At 36.5% G+C, this 16,126-nt stretch overlaps 3 protein-coding genes across 4 annotated transcripts; all 3 read right to left on the reverse strand.

Moving 5' to 3' along the window:
* Window positions 1-1,171: 1,171 nt before the first annotated feature.
* Window positions 1,172-2,863, reverse strand: Gmppa (GDP-mannose pyrophosphorylase A). Its single transcript, XM_088036006.1, has 5 exons — window positions 2,633-2,863; window positions 2,390-2,588; window positions 1,684-2,344; window positions 1,373-1,637; window positions 1,172-1,320 (listed from the first exon to the last, which is right to left on the reverse strand). Exons 1-5 carry the CDS (start codon window positions 2,670-2,672, stop codon window positions 1,220-1,222), a joined length of 1,266 nt encoding a protein of 421 aa, XP_087892132.1. The 5' UTR covers window positions 2,673-2,863; the 3' UTR covers window positions 1,172-1,219.
* A 1,835-nt stretch (window positions 2,864-4,698) lies between these two features.
* On the reverse strand, window positions 4,699-8,980 carry LOC148173924 (ATP-binding cassette subfamily C member 4-like). The gene is made up of 6 exons (XM_088037402.1): window positions 8,636-8,980; window positions 8,360-8,590; window positions 7,884-8,308; window positions 6,036-7,835; window positions 5,766-5,990; window positions 4,699-5,718 (listed from the first exon to the last, which is right to left on the reverse strand). Exons 1-6 carry the CDS (start codon window positions 8,716-8,718, stop codon window positions 4,811-4,813), a joined length of 3,672 nt encoding a protein of 1,223 aa, XP_087893528.1. The 5' UTR covers window positions 8,719-8,980; the 3' UTR covers window positions 4,699-4,810.
* A 592-nt stretch (window positions 8,981-9,572) lies between these two features.
* On the reverse strand, window positions 9,573-14,654 carry LOC148173925 (putative multidrug resistance-associated protein lethal(2)03659). Of its 2 annotated transcripts, none has more exons than XM_088036709.1 (10): window positions 14,517-14,654; window positions 14,362-14,458; window positions 14,075-14,308; window positions 13,598-14,028; window positions 13,395-13,551; window positions 11,292-12,921; window positions 11,092-11,242; window positions 10,811-11,041; window positions 9,811-10,760; window positions 9,573-9,761 (listed from the first exon to the last, which is right to left on the reverse strand). In XM_088036709.1, exons 2-10 carry the CDS (start codon window positions 14,451-14,453, stop codon window positions 9,726-9,728), a joined length of 3,912 nt encoding a protein of 1,303 aa, XP_087892835.1. In that variant the 5' UTR covers window positions 14,454-14,458; window positions 14,517-14,654; the 3' UTR covers window positions 9,573-9,725. The 2 variants fall into 2 exon arrangements, with proteins under 2 accessions (XP_087892835.1, XP_087892834.1); XM_088036708.1 differs by having other exon boundaries at window positions 14,362-14,463.
* Window positions 14,655-16,126: the final 1,472 nt, after the last annotated feature.

Genomic DNA, 16,126 nt, shown 5'->3' on the forward strand with positions numbered 1-16,126 from the left:
GCATTTCCAAAACATTTTCTAGCCGTGTCAAACACGAAATTTTGTGCTCCGACAATTATTAATAGTTATTTATTTTGACTTTTGATTTGAATTTGAAACGTCATTCCCTCATTTAGGGGAATTTTATCAGCTGGGAAATAGGTTGGTACCATCCCACTCAAATCAAACGATTGCAGATTAATTTAAATTCAAATGTGTTTCACCAAATTTTTGTGGTATCTTTGCTTAATTAGTCTACCTTTATTATTTTCGAAGGTCATTGGCCTTCAAACCGACACACAAATTGACACAATTGACATTTATGCAACGATGCCAACCTGCAAAATAAAACGAACTATTCGAAATGTCACTTTTGACTGCCTAGACATTCAAAAGGTGATTTTCTTGCCGCAAATAAGTATCACAAATGCTATGAAAAATGACGGAGGCGCACAAAATTAATTAATTTAATTAAAATTTATAGTGGCCACTCGTTAAACTTGTATAAAAATTTTTAAGTTTGACGAAAATATCCCAAACATGAATTTCCTTTTGGAGATATTCGAATATGAGTTTAATTTCTCTTGGAAGTTCCTGTTTGTATTTAAAATATTTATTAATATTAATATTGTAAAAGGTTCTTACGCAGTAAAAAATTACCTTAGGTTATTACCTATTTTTCACTTTAACACAATACAGTCTTCTTGATGACACTTGTCAATTAATTATGACTGAGTTTAAACATTTTTTAATCATTAGACTCTCCTATAAAATTTTAGCTAAATGAAATTCAACGTTCTGCGTATCAAGACATCGTTATCATTATTCCTCAATTATTCTAATGATAATGATACTCCTTAATTTATTATTTAACTGGGATAAATGCTAGTTTAACCAGAAAACATGAAGGTTGTTAAAAAGAATAAACTTTAATGTTTTTGATTATTTTAATCGGCGTAATACAGAAAAAAATAGAACTGTAATGAAAAATACATAGAAAAATGTTAACATTATCGGATTGTTTACTTTTATATATTTATTTATTTCGGAAATAATATTCTAGAGCCAATTTTATGCGAGGAACTGTCGATGTACTCTTTTTATTTTAATATAAAATGTACATCTACTCAGAAAAGATTTTTTCCTCTATTTAATTTTGTATCGAAAATAAAAAAATAGAAAAAAACAGTAATAAAATTTTCACACATTCTTTTATTACCCAGTAGAAGAAAAAACATTTTTACAAAATAATTTCATTTTTTATACTCCTTGAAAGCTCCTTGTTTGGTAACACAATAGAATTTAGTAAAATAGTTTCCGATGGTACGCTGACTGAGCACCCTGGAAAAACCCAAAAATAATTTATTTATCCCCTCTGGTTCATATTACGTACCCAAAATCGTTATGGATGGATTAAGTCGTCCGTCACTGTTAAACAACATCGGATTTTCCATCTTCGCGAAGGCCTTATTTGGATCAGGATCTGATGGCGTCCCTTCCACTCTAGCCCACGTCCCAATCCTCGAATTCCTCCCAATTATACTATGCAAAATCAAACTTCGATCATCTATGACCGCGTCCGATAAGATAATACTCTCCCGAATCCTAACACCTTGGCCGATCACAACCCCAGATCCGATACTCACGTTAGGACCTATCTAAAAGCAGTCCTAAAATTAAATAAAACCCCTCGAAAATACATACAACTGCCGAGCTATGAATCTGTGCCGTTGGATCTATGTGAACATCAGGGTATATTGTGCAGTCTTCACCGGATTCGTTTGGCTGCCTCAGTCGTTCTGGATGTTTACTACGATAGAGTTCCAGATAATGGCGATTGGCGTAAATAGCGGAGCCGGCGGTTTTTAGTTGTGACCACCACTTGGTCACTTGGAGGGCGAATAACCGTCCGGTGCCCGCCATGGGGGCCAAAATTTCTTGTTCTAGTTGGATGTAACCAGCTTCGCGATTAGAATTGCCGTTTCTATAACAGTCTTGTTGTTTGGTACTAAAAACTTCGCCAATAGTGTTGAAAATGTCCAAGGAAAATACGTAAATTCCGCAATTTATGAGAGTGGAGACGTACGAGCTCGGTTTTTCGACGTAGTGCGTTACTTCATGCGTGTTTTTAATAGTGACCATGCAGCCATAGTGCAGGGATTGCTGGCGGGTTGCTTCTGTGCCCATAATGGTTACCAATGGATTTGCTAAACTCTTATGGAAGTTGTACAACTCTTCCAACGGGAAGTCTGCACACACATCTCCATTCATTACAAAGAACGCATCGGGATTACCGTAGCGAATTTGGTCGCGGAAGTGGTACAGCCCCCCTGCAGTCCCCAGAGCTGTAAACTCTTGTAGGTACCTAAACAATTTAACTAGAAATTATAAACTCTTCACCGATCTATACTTTATCGTGATGTTATATCGATGCTGTAAATCCACAATAAACTGCTGGATAAGAGCAGCAGGATAGAATCCAACCAACAGAATTTCTTTCAAGTTTTCTACAGCAACACATGCCTCAATGTGGTGTTGAATCAGTGGAACCCCAGCGACCGGAAATAGCGGCTTGGGAATATCCAAAGAAAGGGGCCTAAAGCGAGTACCTACAAACGAATGAATAATAATACGAAGGACAAAAAAATAATACCTTTTTGGGGTCCACCAATTAGAATTACCGCCTTGATCATGTTTTTTTTCGAATTGGTTACGTACACTTGGAATTAAACGTATTTATGACACGTCAGAGATAAAATACGGCTTAAATGACAAATAATAACAAATGTGATAACCTCACATTTTGTATTTGTTGATAGATTTGACAGCTCAACGTAAGTGAAGTTAGCGGGAAAGTCAGAATCACACAAGCGTTATTTTGGGTGTGCGTGCCATGGAGTGCGGGCACGACCGCCGGTAAAGTATGCAACCTCCCTCTCTGAAGGATGAACAAACCGTGCCATTCCATTGAAAGCGTTGTTTAGATGCAGTATTTAATTATTTTTTGTATTGTACTATTGCGGAATCAAAATTTTGAACATTAAATTGATTGATGTTTTTGATGTTTTAAAAATTGTAAACTGTCCTTTACCTTTATAACCTTAAAATTTATAAGACAATAAAGGTTGCTTTACATTGTCATGTCAAAAAATGATGTTCGAAATTTTGATTCCGCGAAAGTAGTTGGGTTGCAACTTCTTAAAATGTATTGCCTTAATGATAATTTTGATCAGTGAACGGTAAATGTCTAATACAAGCTGGTATTTCTATTAATTTTTGGCATATTAAGTTAAATTTTGATAAAAAGTAAAAATAAAAGTCTTTTTTTAGGGATATTTATATGCAACTTTGCAAAATTCATGACGATACTAAATAATCAGATATGGCAACTTCAATCTATTAGGATTTTTTGAATAAAGCTATTTTCTCGTAATTTACTTCGCGTTAGGAATATCTCTAAAAGTTAGGTATTATTGTAAGAGAAGTTGCTTAGAATCGAATTTTAAATTCATTTATACCAAATGAGGAGTTTTAAAATAAAAATTCAATTTTTATTTTATCATATACAGTTTTTTTACGCAGTTATACATTGTATAATAAGAATTGGCGAACCAAAATGAGCCATGAATTCTTTAGTACAGTATGATCCAAAACACTTTTGATCAGCCCTTCTCTGAAAAACAAAAAACATGGAAAACGTAGGTCCTAGTTGAAACAAGCTGCAGTTGTCAACATGATTGACTGTTCTAACTTTTTAGATAATAATTCAGATTGGTTTGGAACAATTTGAGTTCTTGGTGGACGTCTGCACTCTTGTGAAAACCGTTGACATGTGGAGGCCAAAGTTTGAGGTTATGTTACTAAAAGCAGCATAAATGAAAAACATCAGTAATGCAACGTGTACAATGTTGTCCATGCTCTCTTACACAAGTTTTAACCACTTTCAACTTAAAATTTTGAGTATAATTTTATGGGAACTAACAAATAAGCAAAATCATTTATTTAGCAGAAATGAACAAAATAATAATATTTCATTATCAATAATCAACGATCGAAATTAAAGATTTTAATATTTAAAAGAAATCGAAATAAGAATTTTAAGTTGAAATTGTGTAAGGAATGTCTTCTGAGCAATTTTGCTTAAAAATCGAAGATGTCCAATACCAAGGAAAAGTTCACTTTATTCAAAAACTCGTGGAAAATCTATCATTTCCAAATTTTTTCTTCTAAAATTAACGAAGATAAAAGCTTATTCATTTAAAGTACAAATCACTGTATTATTTTTTCGTCTAATCTGCAAATATTTCAATTTTATTTTAATTTTTATCGTTAAGCGACAAACGCCTATAACTTTTTTTGCGATTTTTAAAATATTAAATTTAGAAAGTCGTCATTCGTTAGCGTTTTTGTACCACTAATTCCGCCAAAAGTGTCCTAAAATAAACTATTACTATTCCATGACAGTATAGATAATACATATTAAAAGGTTTCAATACAACCATAGTAAAAACACAGTCAAAAATAATTAAATACTGCATCTAAACAACGCTTTCAATGGTATTTAAATGGACCGGCACGGTTTGTTGATCCTCCAGAGTGGGAAGTTGCATACTTTACAGGCGGTAGTGCCTGTACTCCATAAGCCCGTTTTACACTAACCTAAAAACATTTTGAAATCATAAAACATAAATTATTTGCACGTTTGAGAAGCATTTATTTGATCCTTTTTATCTTATCTTTATAATATTTATATGCATCACTTTTATTTTAGTAATAAAATTATTTAATTTTATGGCTCCTTTTACTTGTATACCTGCTAGTAATACTTCTTTTATCTACTTTCTTTAACTAATTGAGAAAACAGGCTTTGGGAATCCCCTAGCAAACTTTCAGGGGATCCGCACTCCACAATTCTCCCATCATCCATGACCACAACTCTGTCCATGTCCATAACGCTACTCAGCCTGTGAGCCACCATGATGATGGTACAATCACCAAAGTTCTTTTTTATGCTCTCTTGAATACATTCATCAGTCTTAAAATCAATATTTGCGGTTGCTTCGTCCATCACAATAATCTTGTTTTTCCGTAAAAGAGCTCGCGCCATACAAATGAGTTGTCTTTGACCAACGCTAAAATTCGAACCTCCGCTTAAGATCTCGGTGTAAAGGTTTTGGGGTAGTTTTAACACGACTTCTCTCAACTCCACTTGTTCTAACACGCCCCAAATGGACTCATCGTCAAATTCATTGAAGGGGTCGATGGTGTCTCTTAAGGTTCCCGTGAAAAGTACAGGTTCTTGAGGGATGATTGATAATTTCGAACGAAGACTTTTGAGAGATATGTTTTTGATACTAACATTGTCGATGAGAATTTTACCGTTGGTATCATATAACCGAAATAAAGAAGACGTTAGCGAAGACTTTCCTGCTCCAGTTCGACCGACTATCCCAATTTTTTCTTTCGAGTTTATAGAAAGATTAATATCCACAAGTGCTCCATCTTTTTGAGAGTAGTCCAGTGAAACTGATTCGAACTTAATTTCACCTCTATTGGGCCAGCTCGGTGGTGGCAGCTGATTCGAATCTTCTTCTTGAGGAACTTTTGTGTACTCCATAATTCGTTCGACGTTAACCATTTGGTTTTCTGATTCACTCCATTGTCTGATACCCCACTGCAGAAGCCCTATTAGATTTATCGACTGGGTTATAATTAGACCAGCGCTTCCGGCTGGTGTTTCTATAAACAAAATTGTTGTTAAATTAAGAAACAAATTCAGTTCTTACCTATCAACATGACGGCTATTATGGCAGCAATCGTGTAGAACACGCAGTTCATATCTAACCAAAATCCAAATGCTCGGTTGCAAGTCATAAACATGTAAGAAGCAGAAGTGTGCAAGTCTTGGTGGTGATCAAATTCTTTCCTAAGAATGCCTTCCACGCCGAATGTTCTAATAGTTGCCAAACCTTGCACAGTCGCGCGTGTGTGAGCATAAATTGGACTTCTAGCTAAGAAGAAAAATATTATTTTATAAACACAACGAGAAGAGTTACCTTCAGCTTCCAATCTCATCATATTGCGACTTCTTGCTAAAAATCTCGTTTTAAATACATAGAAAAAACCTCCCAGGATCACTGCTGGGATAAGAAGCCATGGATTTACCACAGAGACTATTAACACACTTCCTAACACCAAGAAGGTGATTTGGAGAGTCGTCATTAGTAGCAGCGGGAGAGTTTCATCAATAAGTCCCAGATCTATGGAAAAACGATTTAGGATTTTTCCAGTGGAGGTTGTTTTGAAAAACACCATCGGAGCTTTGATAACGCGGGCAAACATGTCGTTGTGTAGTTTTGTGGAAGCCTTCATGTTGCGCTGGAAGAAGAAAACAGACCGCGCGATTGGTAGAAGAACAGTGGAGAAGATTATAACCACATAGATGTAAAGACAAAAGTTAAAATATTTTTTGCCCTCCTCCTTTTCGTCAAAATCTGCCCAGAAAGCGACGAAGTAGTCGCACCCGCTGACTACAACTTGCGTTAACACAAAGAGAAACAGTAAAAGAACCGCGGTGAAACTGTTACCACCGGCTGCAATGTACTTCTTGATGGCTTCTAAAGAGCTTGTTTTTCCAGACTTATCCTCCTGGAATGGATGTTTTGTGTTGATAATCACGGTGGTGTTAAACCCGTCATCTTCTTCTTCAACAAATTCGGCTTTTTCTGTGTTTATACTTTGAAGAGTTCCTTTGTTTAACACGTAAGTTTTGTGAGCAGACCCGACTAAACGGCTCAAGCGGTGCGTTACCAAAATCCTACACTTGTCCTTCAGATATCGAAGTATACACTCTTGGAAGATCTTTTGGGCTACTTTAACATCAACTGCAGCAAGAGGATCGTCAAGTAAGTAAATGTCGGCGTCTTTGTACAACGCGCGGGCTAAACTTATTCTGGTTTTTTGACCACCACTGAGCAAACCACCGTCTTCACCTACCAACGACTCATCTCCGTCAGTCAGTGCAGAGAAGTCTTTCTTTAGTTGGCAGATCTTTACGATTTCTTTGTACTTTTGAGCTTCAAATTTTGAGCCAAAAAGGATGTTCTGGCGGATAGTTCCAGAGAAGAGCCAAGGTTCTTGAGAAGCGTACGATATCGTACCTACTACTTTCATGGTTCCTTCAGCTAGAGATAACTCTTGAAGAAGGGTGTATAGAAGGGTGGATTTACCACTGCCAACGGGTCCTGTTATAACGACGAGTTCTTTCTCAGAAGCCTCGAAGTCCACGTTTTGAAGCACGGGCTCTGAAGAAACGCTCCACTTTACTGAAGCGTTTTTCAAATAAACTCCTGGTTTCTTCACATCAACACTTATAGTCTCATTCAACATTAAAGCTAGCTCTTCTTCGTTTTGTTCCCCTAGCTTGGTTTCAACACTCAACAAAAACCTTGTAATTCTTTGAACTGAAACTTTCGTTTCACTAAAACTCTGAATACCAAGAGGGAAATATACCGTCAAGTTTTGGCGCAACAGTGCATAAAATGAAGACACCACGAACACATATTTCGCGTTTACTTCTTGGTTTATAACAGCGTACGTTAAAATACACAAGAATATCCCAGTCCTGTTCAAAAACAACATGGATGAAGAATTAAACGCTCGGATCCAAGAAACTTTCATTATCTGCCGAATTTCAAATCTTCTTGCCTCGGAAATTTTTTTCGTAAAGAGCGCCTCCCAGGCAAAAACTTTGATGACTTGGATTCCACTCAAGATTTCGTCCATCAGTCTGATTCTTTGGTCAGTCTTTTGCGCCGTTTCGCGCCGATACAACGTCGTCAATTTGCCTAAAAATACTAAAACAATGTCATGTAACTACTGTTTGTTCTTCATTAAGTTAATACTTTGGAGTGGGAAGAAGAATAATAAAAGTACGATTCCAGCAATGGATGTTGGTCCTACTGTCACGTACATAAGGATAACAATAATTGTAGTCTCCACAGGTGCCACTAAAAGTTGGAGAAAATACAAAGCCGCCAAGTTAAAACGATTTGTATCATTCGAGAGTAAGTTGATGATGCTGCCGATATCCGCGGCGACCACAGCGTTCTTACTCAAGATTTTGCGGTAAATCAAAGAACAAGAACCGATTCTAACTCTCATTCCCAAGTGTTGGATTTTGAGTTGGAAGTAGTGACCAAGGAGGACACTAAAAAAATTTGAAAGAGCTATTAAGGAGCCATAAACGTAGTATTCTTCCTTCAGCGTGTCACTTGAATTGCTGATGTGGTAAGTCATGAGTTTTCCAATGAGCCACGGCTGACTCAACCTACAGTTTACAATTAAGATTAAATCTAGTCGTAGAATTGACGAATTTTACTTTAAAACGAATTCGCAGAAAATGAAGAGCAATCCTAGTGCTATAAATTCGAGATAAAATATTTTCCATAGTACTTTCCATAGACTTGGATTTGTACTCGAGTCACACTCTTTATTCCACGCATCTTCGAATTTGTTGCCCAAGCTCTGAGACTTGTGACTACGCAAAGGAGCGTAAAATCCCTCTTCGATATTTTTCTTGTAAGTTTTGTAAAAGAGCGGCGGTGCCCAACTTGAAAAATCACAATATAGATAAGCTTCATTTTTGTTTTCTTACCAAAAAAATAGTCTAGATAATCGCGTCGCCTGTTTGCTTGGCTGCAATTTCGTCGGTGAACACAGATGGTCATGGTCTTCCATTGCAAGAGTGTCAACTTTACCGAGCGCGGTAAATAAACATATTATTGACCTTTTATATTTAGACCACAATAAACAACAATTATACACTCCGGCGACCGCAATTGCGATAGATCCACGTTGCTCGCACTAACTGATAAAATAAAACTGTTGTTTATCACCACAGTCCACGGGATTTTCGATTAATTCATTCCATTGTTTCATTAAACTGTTTAAAATTTCTTCAAGGTCAACCCACGAGAGTGATAAGAGAATTTTGTTTTTTAAGTTGATTTATTTCGGGGCTCCAGATATTAAAGAATGTGGGAAGTTATGTTTAAGTTGAATGCACTAGATGACAAGGGCGGTTTTGATTCATTGGAGGTCAATGTTAAGTAATGCGATAAATATAAGAATAAGCTTGTTATTGCGAATAAACGGTACTACAACTGCTCGTGCTAAGAATACTAATCAAATGAGAAATGGCAGACTATTATTAGAATCTAGAACTCATTACCTAGTCCTTGATTTTTTAAGAACTGTTGGTAGGCTTGTTCTGTTTGACGTTTGACATAAGACGTTTTTATTTAGTCTGCCGGTATTTTTTATTTATACCTACTTGTTTTTTTCCTACAGAAAATTTACTAATTTATACCTGAAAATAACCAAAAATTTGTTTGTTGCTGAAGCTCTTATAATTTGGTGACAATATAACAAATGCGACAAGTGACAGTTCTTGTTATTCCGCAAGAATTGTAGAATTTTGAAAAATCAGCATTGTGTAACTCGTTTTGCTGAACGACCAATCACAGAGTTGCTTTTTAAATTTGGCGCTAGCAAAAAATTCTTCTCAGGAAAAAGGGGTTTAGTTGAAATGCTTTGTAGAAATTCAAATAAATTTATTAGTCTCAAGATACAAAACTATTTACAGAAACAAAAAATCCATTGGGCGCAAACGCATAAATAAAAAACCCAAAAAGCGACAAATCTTTTCGTTGATTAAATCCATCTTCTCAAGTAGATTGAACTGTTTATTCGTCCTCAATTTTTTGGTTGAAAATGTAGCTCTAAAACCAACAAGAAATAGTTTTTCCAATCATGTCAACTTTAACTTACCTCATTTGCGATCTTCATAAAATTTTCCACCATGCCCCTCCCAGTCTGTTTGACCAATCCATAGAACACTCCGTCCGTGTTTTGTAGAAGAACATGAGGATGATCAAATTCAACAGCACCTCCTGCGTCCATCACGAGAATCTTATCGGAGTCCATAATTGTGTTCAGTCTATGAGCTATCGTTAAAACTGTACAATTTTTAAATTTCCTCCTAATTGTGCTTTGAATCAGTTCGTCAGTTTGTGGATCAACATTAGCTGTAGCTTCATCCAAAATCAAGATTTTGTTGTTTCGAAGCACAGCTCTTGCTAAGCACAGAAGCTGTCGTTGGCCTACACTGAAATTTGAGCCGCCTTCAGAGACGCTGCTGGACAATCCAGAAGAGAGTTCTTCTATCGCTGGCTTCAGTTTGACTTCATCTAGAGCGTTCCACAGTTGGTCATCTTTGTAGTCATCAAAAGGATCCAAGTTCTTTCTTAGTGTTCCAGAGAATAGCATCGGTTCTTGAGGAATAATGGAAATTTTCGATCGTAGACTCTTGAGAGAAATTTCTTTTATATCGATGTCGTCAATGAGGATGCTGCCTTCCGTTGGCGCCAAGCGGAACAACGCCGTAATGATTGAAGATTTACCAGCGCCGGTTCTTCCAACAATACCGATTTTTTCCCGGGGATTGATTGCAAAGGACAAGTTTTTCAGTACGAAAGGTTCTTCAGGCGCGTACTGCATGAACACTGATTTGAAAAGAATCCGTCCTTGTGCGGGCCAAGATTTAGGCGCCCGTTTTGTTTTATTGTCTGGTTCTTTTTCCAGTTCTGTGTATTCTATCACGCGCTCTACTGATGTCATTTGGTTTTCTAGCTCGCTCCATTGGCGCATTCCCCATTGTAACATTCCAGTCATCGTAATTGATTGCGTGATGGCCAGACCGACGTTACCACCGTACATTTCTACAAAAAAAACGAAGAAGTTTTGTTTTGTGTACAAGAATTGAACTTACCAGTTCCAATGAAAAGAAAACTGAGAATGACAAAACTGATGTAAACTATACAGTTTATGTCTAACCAAAAAGCAAATGTTCTGCTACACGCCACAAACATGTAGAATGCAGAACTGTGAAGATCTTGGTGGTGGTCAAATTCCAACTGAAGGATTTTTTGTGCTTCGAAGGCTCTGATTGTTGACAAACCTTGGAGGGAAGCTGAAAGATGCGAGAAGACCGGGCTCCGCGCTAAAAATTAAATTAATATTGTCGCCGGTAATCTTATATTGGGCACTTACTTGTGCCTTCAATCCTCTTCAAATTTCTGCTGGTCATCAAATAGAAATATTTGTACCCATAGAACAAGCCGAAAATTATAATAGTCGGAATGATAATCCAGGGATTAATGGAAGACAAAACTATCGTAATAGAAAAAACGTTAAGGCCGACCTGTTGAAAAAATCTTCAGAATTGTACGCTTCCAACTTTACAATCTTACCTGCAACGTATCGGTGATGGACTGCGGAAGAGTTTCATCAATCGATCCCATATCTTTCGAAAACCTATTCAAGATTCTCCCCGACGGATTTGTGTTAAAGAACCTCATTGTTGCATCCACAATATTTGAGAACATGTTGTTGTGCAGAAATTTAGACGCCCTCATGCAGATCTTGAAGAAACTCAAAGATCGAGTGATGGTGATGAAGACAAGGAATACGATAATAGAAGAGTGGACATAAATACAGTGCTCGGGTGTAAAAAAATTAAGCTGCCACGAGTTGTTAACTGTTTCGTTTCCAGTCTGGCTCAGATTAAGTGCGATTCTCTCTTGTTCTAAGTTCACCCAATAAGTGACGAATAAATCGGAACCGCTTCCGGCCAGTTGTGCGAGAATGAACATCATTAGAAGAATTATAGAAATGCAGTAGTTGCCTCCAGCTCGCAAGTATCTTAAATACATTTTTTTGGAAAGAGTTCCCGTGCTGCGATGTTCTTTGACTTCGACTGGTTTGTCACCTTTTTCCAAACTTTTCAAGCTCTTGAGTTTCCTGACCGTGATGTCTTTTTTCAGTTCTTCGTCTTCTTCGGGGCTCTTGAGTTCTTCTAGGAGCTTCACAAACTCTCCGCCCGAGTTTCTAAGTTCGCTGTATGTTCCGCTGGCTGTGATGCTGCCGTGTTCCAGGAGAAAAATGTTATCGACATTGTTAAGATACTGCAATTGATGCGTGACTAAGATTGTGCACTTATCTTTGAGATAACCTGACACGCAATCATCGAATAGTTGTTTGCCCACGTGGGTATCCACAGCCGAAAGTGGATCATCTAACAAGTAAATATCGGCGTCTTTATATACAGCGCGTGCAAGGTTTATTCGAGCTTTTTGTCCTCCACTTAGCATAACACCACGTTCACCAACAATGGTCCGATCGCCGTACGGAAACATGGCGAAATCACTTTCCAAAGCGCATACTTTGACGACGTTTTGGTACTTTTCGGCTTCCATTTCGTCGCCGAACAAGATGTTTTGACGAATACTCCCTGAGAACAACCACGGCTCTTGAGCCGCGTACGAAATTTTCCCACCGACATCCAAATCACCCTTTGACGGTGTAATTTCTTTGAGGATGAGATGAAGCAACGTTGATTTTCCACTGCCCACAGGACCCACCACTCCCACGAGCTGTTTCGGACCGACGCTGAAGTAGATGTCGCGAAGAGTGTTGTCGTGTTGAGTCGATAACCACTTCACGGAGACGTCATTTATGAAGACGCCGATACTTTTGGTGTTTTCAACTAGTGGTTTTTTCACATCATCGCCGTTGAGAGGTAGAATTTCAAGTTTCTTAGTGGGATTAACTTCGTCATAAGACAGGAATTTCTGGATACGTCGTACTGAAACATTCGATTCTGCAAGAAGAGTGATTGCACGCGGAAGGAACATTGTCAGAGATTGACGCAGAATGCTGTAGAAAGACGTCACGACGTAGACGTACTCGGCTTTGAGGATGTTTCCGGTGACGACATATGTTAAAATGCAGAAGTAGATGGATACGCGGTTGAGGAAAATGATGAAGGAGACGTTGACAGCTTTGAGGTACGAACTTCCTCGGATTTGGCGGATTTCGAGTCTGAAATGAAAAAGAATCTCAAAATTGACGTTCGATAAAGGTAATCATATTTTTTATATTAGAGACAAACATGTGTTGTTTTCCCATACACAAATTTAATAACTTTTTTAATTCTAATCTTGAGAGCTATGCATATTTAATTTCAATACTTGACGAGAAATTAGAATTACAATCGTCAAATAATTAAATTCCAAGGTAGCTTAAAAAATCTTAAGTACCTACTCTATCACTTCTGATAAATCAATAAATGGAAATGTGATAAAACGAATGGAGGTGGTGTTATGACGCACACATCTTGGTAACAATCAAATTTATTCTGTTATGTATTAAGTTGTAAAATTCAGTGTTTACCAAAGATTTACTCGAAATGTGCATTTCATCTCAGACTATAATTCAAAGTAATTATAATCTGAATATAATAGATTTATCTAAGTTTAAGAGAACATTTAGGTACGACTTCATGAAGTACTTACTTTCTGGAGAGCTCCACAAGTTTGGCAAACGGCTTCTCCCAGGTATACATCTTTATGACTTGAATTCCATTGATGATTTCATTCATCAATCGCACTCTCTTGTCAGTTTTTACGGCAGTTCTGAAGCGATACTCTGAACTCTTCTTTCCCAAATACACTACAATAAAATAAGATTTTTTTTCTTTCACAAACTTGTTACTTACACTGAAGAGGTACGAAAACGATCATAACAGCCGCTCCTGCTAACGCCGCCGGATCTACAGTAGTATACAGAAGATAAATGATCAACAGAGCCTCCAGAGGTGCTACCACGAGATGGTGTATATGCAAAACTAAGAAATCAAACCGGTTGACATCGTTGGACATCAGATTAACCATTTGTCCTATTGTGGTTTCCGCCAAGGCGCTCTTATTGAGTTTCAACGCTTTTCTATAAATCAAGGAACAACAAGAGACTCGTATTTTCATTCCGAGATGTTGCAACGTGAAGAAGTACGAGTGCATGATTAGCACGTTTAAGAGGGAAATTCCAATGATACCGCAGGCGTAGGTGTAGGCTTGAGATTTCGTCACTTCAGTTTGATCAGGATCATAATACGCCATTAATCGACCGATTAGCATAGGATGAGCCATCCTGAAACAGAATTTTAATACCATTTAAACCCAATCTGAGCATTTACTTGACGATTAGTTCTTGGACCAAGAGAATGATTCCGGTTAGTGCTGTTTCCAGACCGAAAACTTTAGTAAGAGCTTTCCACAAAGATGGTTTTCTGTGTAAATTGTGTTCTTTGAGCCACGCATTTTCGAGTTTGTCTCCTAGTCGTTGGGATTCATGGGCTTTGAGAGGACCATACAAATCGTCTTCTGTTAAGTCTTTCTTGTAACCTTTCACAAACATTGGCAGAGCCCAACTAAAAAAAGTTTAATATCGTAAACTGTGTGAAAAATTAAATTAAGTACATACCAAAAAAATAATTTGGAGAGGATGTTGGCTCGTTTTTCGGGATGAACTTTTTTCTTTTCTGGGATATTTTTGGTCTTCTCACTGTCGTCCATATCTGCTGTTCTGCCACAAGAAACAATTTGTTATGTTAATTTATCACCAATTTTTAAAATTACCTTTTTTTAATGTTGCTGGACCTACTGAAGCACGTACCTTACATAATGAAGCTTCAGTTTTTAGTATTATATTTATATATAAAACTGATCCTCAAAGTGTGTGATTTAATCGTCACTTGTTATCTCAGTTGTGATAAAGAATTTTCTTATCTGATAATATTAGCTAGTGTGAAAAAGAACGAGGGAAAATCGATAATATTCTAAAACAGTAATTTTGGCTACTATGATTTTTTATAATGTATTAAATGCTTTTAGTTAATATACTTTTTGGCAGAGAATAATGTTTAGAATTTAACAAAAATTACATATTTTATGTAAATAGCTAATACCAAACTAAATAAACCACCTATTGCAAACAATAAAATATTTAATTTTTAAAGCCAGAGATAAATTTATGCGTGTCATACATTCAACTATTTAAAACGGCAAATTTTCTTAAAAAATAAATTTTGGTTTTATTTAGTCTTTTTTTCAACATAGCTTTCAATCCAAATTTTTATCACATGAACACACACCGCACTTCCAATACACCCAACAGATGTAACACATTACAACAATAAATTATTATCGTGTGAAGGTTACTGGTCATTTATGTGTAATACAATAATTATTTTGTCATCATTTATTTATGTTGCACAAAATTTCTTTAATTACAATGACATTTTGATTGCCGTTTTAATTTCGAAATTATATTCTTTTATACACAAGTGCGTAAATGTGATCAAACGAATGGGTAAAGTATATCACTTTGACAGGACTTAAAATTGTAATGCATCGTTTTGTTCTCTATTTATACATGGTTTATCGACTTTTCGCATATTCACACCGATTTGTCATATTCCAATCGTTTTAGTGATTGAATCCGCACTCCAAAACATTGTGGAAATTCTGTAAAGTGTCTATTTTAAAATAATTGTCAGAATTATCACTTGAAGTATTTATCGTTAAAATTGGCATTTTGCTGCGCTTGGAGGAAAAAAAAATCTTTCATACTCGTTCGAACTGGACGCCACGTAGGTCTAGTGCGTAAAATATTACCATTCCGCAAGTTTTTGCAAAATAGCTATTTATTTATTTACATTAATATTTTTATGTGTTACTTTTAAAAATCAGCCGATTCATTATCAATTTTTGAAACAATGCATTAAGAATCAGCAAATCATCTTGCTGATAAGAGTCAGCACTTTTTACTTGCAATAATTTTTCTTTATCTTTATGACTGTTGAATAGCTTCGAACTTTTCTTTCAGTCTTTCTATCTGTCCAAAAGTTTGATCTTGACCAGGAACTAATGATTAGGTGTCTCTTTCACTTTCACGTTTCAATTTTTGAATTTCTACCAAAGATTGTGTACAAGAACTAATTCTGGTCGTCTCACATAATATCAAAACTTATCAGAAACACCCACAATAATTGTGGAGTTATGAATTTGTGTTGTTGAATCTATAAGAGAATTGGGGTAAGTGAGATAAGCATACTACTATTACAATTTCGTTCTAAATAGTAAATTAGGAGTAACTATTAGAAATGGTGGCTGTTTTAATTCAGACCATCTTCGTCCTACTTAAATTTATAGTAAGTTTGTTAATTCAGCGGACTGAATTTTCTGGG

Source organism: Gnatocerus cornutus, chromosome 5, assembly GCF_029298725.1.
Source record: "Gnatocerus cornutus isolate USDA-ARS CGAHR chromosome 5, icGnaCorn1.1, whole genome shotgun sequence".
NCBI classification, from domain to species: Eukaryota; Metazoa; Arthropoda; class Insecta; order Coleoptera; family Tenebrionidae; genus Gnatocerus; species Gnatocerus cornutus.

Bases quoted from the DNA above. Each gene is read 5' to 3' on its own strand.
- Gmppa (XM_088036006.1), bottom strand. From the start codon at position 2,672: ATGATCAAGGCGGTAATTCTAATTGGTGGACCCCAAAAAG. The intron at 2,589-2,632 runs GTATTATTTTTT...ATTCGTTTGTAG, and splicing joins AATTGGTGGACCCCAAAAAG to GTACTCGCTTTAGGCCCCTT. The intron at 2,345-2,389 runs GTATAGATCGGT...TAAATTGTTTAG, and splicing joins CGATATAACATCACGATAAA to GTACCTACAAGAGTTTACAG.
- LOC148173925 (XM_088036709.1), bottom strand. From the start codon at position 14,453: ATGGACGACAGTGAGAAGACCAAAAATATCCCAGAAAAGAAAAAAGTT. The intron at 14,029-14,074 runs GTAAATGCTCAG...ATTCTGTTTCAG, and splicing joins GTCCAAGAACTAATCGTCAA to GATGGCTCATCCTATGCTAA. The intron at 13,552-13,597 runs GTAAGTAACAAG...ATTTTATTGTAG, and splicing joins CGTTTTCGTACCTCTTCAGT to TGTATTTGGGAAAGAAGAGT.
- LOC148173924 (XM_088037402.1), bottom strand. From the start codon at position 8,718: ATGGAAGACCATGACCATCTGTGTTCACCGACGAAATTGCAGCCAAGC. The intron at 8,309-8,359 runs GTAAAATTCGTC...TGTAAACTGTAG, and splicing joins TTCTGCGAATTCGTTTTAAA to GTTGAGTCAGCCGTGGCTCA. The intron at 5,991-6,035 runs GTAACTCTTCTC...TTTTCTTCTTAG, and splicing joins GATGAGATTGGAAGCTGAAG to CTAGAAGTCCAATTTATGCT.